The 8934-nt window shown below is 43.1% G+C and overlaps 1 protein-coding gene across 1 annotated transcript in view; it reads left to right on the top strand.

The window, feature by feature from the left end:
• Window positions 1-4717: 4717 nt before the first annotated feature.
• Window positions 4718-8934, top strand: part of ITGB5 (integrin, beta 5) — a gene marked incomplete at its 5' end in the record, with an annotated part of 195936 nt that continues 191719 nt past the window's right edge. Inside the window, 2 exons of the mRNA XM_006869428.1 lie at window positions 4718-4745; window positions 5642-5736. Of these exons, the coding sequence (XP_006869490.1) occupies window positions 4718-4745; window positions 5642-5736 (123 nt within the window). The remainder of the gene's footprint in view (window positions 4746-5641; window positions 5737-8934) is intronic.

Here is an 8934-nt window from a genome sequence, read left to right as displayed (position 1 = left end):
AACTCCTTCACCCTTTCAGTGTTCTGTCCATTTCTGATATTTTAGTATTAATGATCTGGACCTCTTTTTGCAAGTTTTGTATTGACTCCAATGGTGTATATGTTCTATTTGATTGTTCCTGTAGCACTTTTCTGACTTTTTTCTTTTTTTCCTCAATTTTTATGTGTAACATTTGGATGCACCCCAATATCATTTGCCTAAATTCCCTTTCAGACAATTCCCAAACCTCTTCACTCTCCTATCTCTTCTTGGTTGTTTGTTTGAGATACTTTGCCTTGTTTGTGTATGTGAGCAGAAATTTCTTGCTTCTTTTTAGGCATTGTGTTGGTGTTGTATTTGTATTAATTAGATGAATATATGATTTTTAAGCACACTCAAATTGCCTTCTGGTAGGTCTGATCAGGAGATGAACTTCTCTGTGTTCACTGCTCTTGCAGCTCCCTTCAGGGCGTTTTTAGCAGATGCTGGTTGTAGAATATGTTCTCTCTGGTGTATAGCAGCTGGTATTGGCTATTGCCTTATTGGTGGAGTTTTCCAGGGTGAAGTTGTAGCTTGGCTGCATTGACACAGTTGCTGTCTCTTGTCAAGTAAGGGATGAAGAGAAACTCTCCCACAAAATAATAGCAAGACCAAAATTCAAGACTAAACACCATAGTCAAATGTCATAAAAACCCAGGAAAAAAATACATATAAAGCTAGGCAACCCAGAAAAAAACAAAAGAGAAAAAGGAAAGTCATGGGGAAATATGAGTAATTCTTTTGCGACCCCACCCCCCAATATAATCTTGCCTTCGAAGCCAACTGTGAAATTCCACGATGTTCCCATTGGGCCCAGGCCCCCACCTCCCCAAGTCTATTTATCTGTCTCTCCTAAAGAGAACCAGCCCAGAGCTAGCCAGATCCACTTTGGAGGAGACTCCTGGATCAGTTTCTTTCTTCTGCCTCTGCCTGTGCCCAGTGCAAATCCTTCCCCTGAGCAGCACAGAACAGTGCCAATTGTTCTGTGCATCACAAAACCTTGTGCATGTGGTATAGGACCTTCTCTGGGGGTGTTTACTTGAACAAGTCTCCCCTCTGGTCATCAGTGAGATGAGTAGACAGAGCAGAAGAAAAACCATGATAAGGAAATGAAAAAGGCTCTCACCCCTCTGTTTCAGCTTTCTGCACTGGGAGTACTTTCTTGTCCCTTTCTCCACTCACTGCCATTCACAATGACTCCCGTGGCACCCGCTGGCCGCCCTGGATCAGAAGTAACCTAAATCTTACTCCCAGTAACACTCCAACCACTTATTCATCTCCTTACTTGAAGTTCAGAGTCCTGGAATGATCCTCTGAATCTGTTTTACCCCACTCCACCTCCATGCTTTCGTTAATAGGGGTCTGCATAGTCTTTCTGCGTCATCCGCCATCAAGCTGAGCTTCCTGGGCAGCTTTGTGTTCCATTATGCACTGGGTCACTGTGAGTTTTGTGCTGACTGGTTAACAGCTAACAGCAATCTATTTCTGTTATCCCATTGAATGTTTGCAATCAGAAACCTCAAACTTCTGGCTGTGTACTTTAGTAAGAGTTGTCTGACCTTGGACAGGAAGGTAGACAGCAGTGGGGAGGCCAGCCAGGAACCACTGCAGGGATTCAGACCTCTGCTTGGAGGGCCTGGCTTGGATTGTGTGGGACTGGAGAAGGGCAGGCAACAAGAGTTGGATTCGGAGGCAGCATACCATACATATTGAAGGAACAGCCAGCTGGACATGGTGGCTGCTTGTATATGTTTGATGGAAGAAGGAGTAAGTCAATGACTTTTGGAAGGAAGGAGTATTTTTAGATTATGGTTTGCAGTAAATTCAGCTTCATAGCCATTAGGAAAAAGGGCTGTAGGGAGTTGAAGTTGAACTTGGAATCATTCACTCTGCAAACAGATAACTGAACAATGGCCATCATTTGTGCTGCTAGTGCCTATTTCCATGACCTAGACACAACACTCTGACATTATGAACTCTAGCTGCTTAACTTTTAATTCATTACTTCCTTCCTTTTAAAATGATTATTGTTGCCCAGTGATTCATTCAGCCAAGTCCAGACTATCTGAAATATTAATAGGTGGGGAGAGGAAGAGATGCTGAAGGGAGGAACTCTGGCATTGATGGCATGTGTCAGCATACTATACTGCTGATGGTTTGGGTTAGTAGAGTTCCTGTTTGCTACTGGCAGACTGAGAGTTCCCAGGGAGAAGGGCCTGGCCATTCATCTCAGTAGCTCCAGTAGCTCCAGCCTACTACTCAATGTTGGCTTTGTTAAATTTGAATTTGCCCCCACAACAATCTTATTTTAGGACAACCATGTTGAGTGTAGTAAAAGTACTTTGGGGGCAGTAATATAAAGCTTGTAGCTTTATATAAATTTGAGCAGCCATAGACATGAGGCATTTGACATCTGTCTCAATTTCTTAGTACAGCAGTACAACAGAAATGCCACACTCAGTGGATTTAACAAACAGAAATTTTCCTAGTTTAGGAGGCTAGTCTGAATTTAGAGCAAGACTTTTTATATTGGCTCTGGAGGAAGATCCTTGTCTTTTATGTCTCTACTGTTCTTCTTAAGGATCCCTGATAGCAAAATGGATTGCTAGCAGGACTGCGAACCACAAGGTCAGCAGTTTGAGTCTGCCAGCTGGTCCATGCGAGAAATATGAGGTTTTTTGCTCCCATAAAGAAATCCCCTACGTACAGGGTCACGATGAGTGACAGCACTCAACCACCATGGCTCTTCTTGGTGTTCCCTTAGTGATCTCTTCATGGTTGCTATCTTTCCCTCATTTGTTCTGGCTTCTTTGTGCCCAGTCTGTTAAGATGCACCCTACACTGGTATGGCTTCATTAACATAACAAAGAATTCTGTTCCCAAAAGGAATCATATCCACAGGTATATAGGATTTAGGATTTACAAGATTTGGTGAGGGGACACACAATTCAATCCCTTGTTGTTGTTGTTAGGTGCCATAGCAGCCCTATGCCCAGCAGAATGAAACACTGCCTGGTCCTGGGCCAACCTCACTATTGCTGCCACACTTGAGTCCATGGTTGCTGCCACTTTGCCAATCCATCTCACTGGGGGTCTTCCTCTTTTTCTCTGACCCTCCACCACACCCTTGAATTCCTTTCTGAGTGAGAGGCAGTTAGTCTCCTCCAGATGACCCTGGAGAACATGGGCCTTGCTCTTCTGTCTGGAGTGGACAGGAACACCAGGCAGGCATCCCATGTGGGCAGGACCCTTTCTGACCTTTGAGACAGGTTTCCTTGTTTCAAGTCATTTTCTCAGTCTTTTACCTATTTTTTAAAAAAGTAATAATGAGGCAATTTGACTAGTTTATCTTCAAACAACTTGTAACTCCAAGGTTTAGCAGTTTCATAGTTTTGTAGAAATGATTATATACATTGAAGCAAATTTCTAGGCAGATTCATTTTAAATTGAAGGGAGCTTGTCAAAGAGTGTAGGAGGCAGGCCCACCTTCCCAGCAGATGTGTTTGGAGTCCTTCTGGTCAATGTTTGGACCTGGGAAGGTCCATTCCTATTAACAAGAGGTTATGCACGATGAATGGGTCCACCTAGTACAAAAGTTTCTCTTAGAGAATGTGTTCCAGGTCTAGTGCAGCACCTGGGGCTCCCTCCTGCAAGCCTGGCAATGAGATTATGTCTAAGAAATGCCAGTCTTGGGGGCCACGGGTCCTATTGGGGAGATGACTTGTGGTGAGGAAGGGCCCCAGGATTCAGGGCTAGGTTTCCATAATACTGTTCTTCTTTCTTTCCAGCACCTCCCCTTTTGTCCCAGCTTCCATGATGGCATTTCTTCTCTCTAATGCCCCATGGAGTGAGACGGTGCAGCTTCCTATTCCACTCCCACTCAGTCTAGTCAACTCTTTTGCTATTTAATATTTCTGTGGGATTTTGCTGCCAGTAAAAAAGGAGAAGGGAGTTAAAATTAGCAGAATATTAGTTTCAAGATGTCTTTACATTAAACATCTGTATGGTGCTTCATGGGGCTAGGGAACAATCTCCCACTTCCCTGTATTTTCTCCTCCTCTTCCCCTCTATTCTTTTGTTAATCTTCTCAACTCTTTTTCCCCCTTTTCCTTAATTTCTCCCACTTTTAATATCTGAGGTCATGTTCCTAGGATCAGTGTCCTTAGATTTCTTTCCATTCACCCAATATAGCTCTCTCCCTTTCTCTTTACTTTCAAGACAACCGTCAGAAGAGATTTATTAGTGATGTGAGTACCAGTCGTTTTCATTCAGAGAAAAACTAACAAGTTCCACTCTAAATAAATCTGCCTTGGGTGTTTCAGAGAGGATGGAAGATAAAAGGATGGTAAATTTCACCCAGGATATCTAAGCTGCTGGGACAAGAGGCTGGACAGTGGGCTTAACCTTGCCACCACATAGGGTCTGTCCCTGGAGACCCCTGCCTAGACTGTGGTACTTGGAGTAGGAAAAGGTGAACTGAGCTAGGTTTTAAAATAAGGAAAATTTACAATGATAAAGTAATTTCTTCTGAGTTTTAGTTTCTGATTTTTGTTTCGGATAAAATTTGAATTTTATCAAATGCTTTTTCAGTACCTACTGAAGTAATGATAGAGTTTTTCTTACCAGGGATAAATGCATTGATAGATTTGAGAGTTACAGGACTTCCTAACCCCACATTTTATTCCTGGGATACATTCTTCTTCTGGGAGTGTGCTGGATTCTTCCACACACTACAGATTATGATTTGATAGTATTTGACTTAGAATGTTCTTTTCCTCTGCCTGAATCACATGAATCTGTTTCTTGTTCTTTTTCTTTTTTCCTTTTCACTCTTGCACTATTCTCAATCAGCTGTTGAATGTTCAGTGATAGAGGATCTGATATGTTATGAGAAGAAGGAGTAGAAATCCCAGTGAGTCAAAGACATGGGAGTTGCTAATACGAAGGGGCTTCAAAATTTAATGGAAAAATGGAGTTAAAAGATACTGAAAAATTTCCATGAACTTTTTGAAGTCCCCTCATGCAGCTATAAGAAGTTCTGGTTTACTGATGGCTAAAGTGATTGACTGCTAACCCAGAAGATTGGTGGTTCAAACCCTACCAGCTACTCCAAGAGAGAAAAGACTATATGATATGCTCCCAAAAGATTTACAGCTTTGGAAACCTTATGTTGTTGTTAAGTGCCGTCGAGTCGGTTTTGACCCATAGCGACCCTGTACAGGGTTTCCGAGGCTGTAAATCTTTACGGGAGCAGAAAGCCTCCTCTTTCTCCTGTGGAGCAGCTGGTAGTTTTGAACTGCTGACCTTGTGGTTTGCAGCCCGATTTGTAACCACTACGGAAACCCTATAGGGCAGTTCTATTCAGTCCCATAGGGTCACTATGAATTAGGGTTGATTAGATGGCACACAACAGCAACACAAGTGTACTAGGTTTATGGATGCTTAGAAAAGTGTAAATGTTTAGCTTTGGCAAATGAGCCTTGATCTGCAGTTAGCATTGAGGCCTGTACCTTTTTCAGCTTTGGAAAGATGTCTGGTAAAAAATGAAGTTATTTCTCACCGACCCATTCAAAGACTTTATTCATAGATTTATAGCAGAAACTAAATGGCAAATCTTTATCTTGCTTTGAAGGTCTCAACATATGCACTAGTGGAAGTGCTATCTCGTGTGAAGAGTGTCTGCTCATCCACCCCAAATGTGCCTGGTGCTCCAAAGAGGTATGTTAGGTTGGGGGAGGAAGAGAAGCAGTGTGGTGGAGGGTAAGCTAACCACAGCACATTGGCTGACGGTATATAAAGAGTGTGTGCAGATTCTGGAGTCTCTGGATGATTTCATGGTTTACAAGCTTGACTGCTAGTCAAAAAGTTAGAGGTTCAAGTCTCCTTGGAAAAAAAGCCTGGTGGTGTGCTTCTTAAAAAACATCCATTGAAAAGCTTTTGGGGCACAATTGTACTCTGACATGGGGTCGCCATGAGTCAGAATTGACTTGGTGGCTGTTGGTCCAGATTCTTCAAGCTGCTTCTTCCGCTTCCATGCCACATCACTGAAATAGAATAAAGAAAAAACAACAAACTATTATTTTTATGAAACAACACGTTAAGTTGGGTCTCTTGATATTGTTGAAGGTTTTAATCCTGCTTTAGGGAGATAAGACCTATTTATCCTTTTGTAAGGGAGCCAATTATAAGTCACCTGTGACTGTCTCCCCTTTGATATAAGAACCCCAAAAGACATGGCGCTTGGAAAATGAATTTGTGGCATAATGACACAAAGCATCCCTGGGTGGACAACCTGTTGGTGAATGTGTGCATCTTAGTGCAGTTTAGCTGAGGATATATGGGGGTAGGGGGTAAAAGTTCTAAAAGTTTGTGGGAAATTGCCATTATTGTTTAGTTCTATTTTTCCATGAATTTTTTTGACCCCCCCCCCATATATTATGAGTTGACCTGTAAGGAGTGATTTTATTTTCAAATGATAGCTGCTGCTATCATAAGTCCTCAGAGAGGGATGTAGGTTTGGGTTGGTGTTAGGCAGCTTGCTGTTATAATGTAACAGAATCTTAGAACTTGGTGGACCAGTTAGGAAATCCTCAACTACTAAACTTCCTATCTTGTAGGGTACTTTGGAGCCACTTTTCTTTCTTCATGTCTTTTTTTTTTTCTGTCTGTAAAGAACATGAATTTATTTTTTCACAGTTCTGAAAGCTAGAAGTCCAAATCAAACTCGCAGTCTTATCAGTTCTTTTGAGAGAACTTTTCCATGTCTTTCTTCTAGTTTCTGGTGACTATTGGCAGTCTTTGGTGCCCCTTCACTGGTCATAGATGCATCTGCTTCTCTTGTCACATGGTGTCTTGGGTTTCGTTTCTAAACTTGGTTAGAACTACAGAGCACAACTGTCCTTGCATCAGTGCATCATTAAGGTCATTTAACAAAGACCCACCATTTTGGACTTACAGTATCGTTTAACAGCTCAGAGTGTGGTTCTTGACAGTGAACTAAAATGTGGCTGCTGGGAGGCAAGGCTTATTCTTTATGATGGGAGCCTCAGATTCCTCTAACTATGGCTAAAAATGATCACGGGAAAGAGGAGAATCCTACCAGGTGCCACACACTTAGTACAGAGCATATCTAGTCCTCACTACAGCTGTATAAGGTGAGTGGTAATACTCCCATTTTACCAATGAAAAACTCAGACTTGGAGAGGTAAAAAAATGGACAAGCCGCTGGAGTTTGTGAGGGGCTTCATGCTGTATAGCACAACAGCATCATGTGACTTATTCCAGTCCACACAGCTTGCCAAAACTTGACTCCATCTAGTTGAACTTCTGAGCCCAAGCTCTTTCCTACAGGATCTGCTGCTTCTTGACACATGAGCTTGCTAGACCTTCTCCTGTAGGAAGTAAGATTACTAAACAGATTGACTTGAGAGTGGAATCCCCTTGATATATAAAGCCTTAATTGTAATTGTGTCAAATCTAATTGTCTTTGTTATCTGGGTACTTCAGATTTACCTTCTGGCTGCATGGCTACAGTGATCAGTCAGGATGTGGGAGCTCCTGCCTGGCCTCACTTGTTAGCACTGCAGGCCTTAGTTCCTGCCCCTTGTCCTCCTTGACACTTTTCTGAGCAGTTCTAGCCAGTGCTGCTGTTCCATATCCCTAATTTCTCAACCACTTTAATCCCACAGGATGCTGTTGTGCTATACAGCATGAAGCCCTTCACAAACTCCAGCAGCTTGTCCATTTTTTTCAGTGAAAAATGTCTCCTATAGAGTTCTGAGCTGTCAACTGGAAGATACATGCACAAGTGTGTGTGGACAGTTTTGTGCTGAGACCCGTATGATTTCCACCGATACTTTATTATCTGCAGCCAAGTTACACTGCCACATGTATGGTTAAGATGACACTCAGTCACACCTATCCTACCTTGCAAAACGAAGGAAGTTGATCAAAGCCATTCCTAAACTCTCCAGACCCAGCTTCCTGAAACACACTCAGGATGAGAGGCAGTGTTCCAGTACAGTGATCATAGGGATTTCTGCCAAAATGTGACTGTGTGTAAGTGTACAGGAAGCCAATGAGCTGGAGAGAGATGCAGTGGGCTGGGACAATAATAGTGTAATGAGAACTAGAAACTGAATTTAGCTGGGTGTCCAGGAAGAAAGAGAGAAGAGGCTTGAGGGACTGGCAGCCTGCCATTGTCAAGCCCAGTGTAGCTTGCAAGAAGGTAATGTTTGGGAGAAATGGGCAGTGCTGAGGAGAGAACGAGGAGAGGTAGAGGGCAGGCAAGGAGATACACTCCGGAGTGGTAAATGGGGAGGTTGTTCCGTTGTGAATGTGACAGCCCTGAGTGATGTGGCCATGAACCGCGCTAGCTGACATCAGGAAGGAGGAGGGAGGGTGAAAGCTAGGGGTCAAATGGGCCATCTCTGTGGAAGCTGAAATCCTGAGGGGAGAAGAACAATGAGATCAGGAGCTCTTCATGTATTTGGATGGGTGAAAAGAGAGTCTGGGATAGAAGGAGACTGGTGAAGTCTGGGCTGTGGTGAGAGTCTTGGCCTATGGAGGTGGGCATGGTGAAAAAGGGATGAAGGGACCAGGAGGGTTAGAGGCAGGCACATCAGGAGGGACACAGATTAGAGGCTGAGAAGACAAACTAGGGAAATTATGGTGGTGGAGAAGGAGTGAAAGCAATCTACGTTCAATCCAGCTCACAATAAAATATAGATATTTTACGAGAATCATCTTTTTGTGGTCAAACTAAGTAAAAAGAATGCTTGGCCTCTTGTTGTTGTCAGGTGCCATGGAGTCGGAACCGACCCATAGCGACCCCATGCACAGCAGAACGAAACAATGTCCGATCCTGGGCCAACCTCACTACCGCCGCCACACTTGACGCCATCAATGATGTCACCT

This window comes from Chrysochloris asiatica, unplaced genomic scaffold (genome assembly GCF_000296735.1).
Source record: "Chrysochloris asiatica unplaced genomic scaffold, ChrAsi1.0 scaffold00130, whole genome shotgun sequence".
In the NCBI taxonomy this organism is placed as follows: domain Eukaryota; kingdom Metazoa; phylum Chordata; class Mammalia; order Afrosoricida; family Chrysochloridae; genus Chrysochloris; species Chrysochloris asiatica.
Note: the sequence above shows the minus strand (reverse complement) of the source record. Positions and strands in the feature narration are given on the sequence as shown.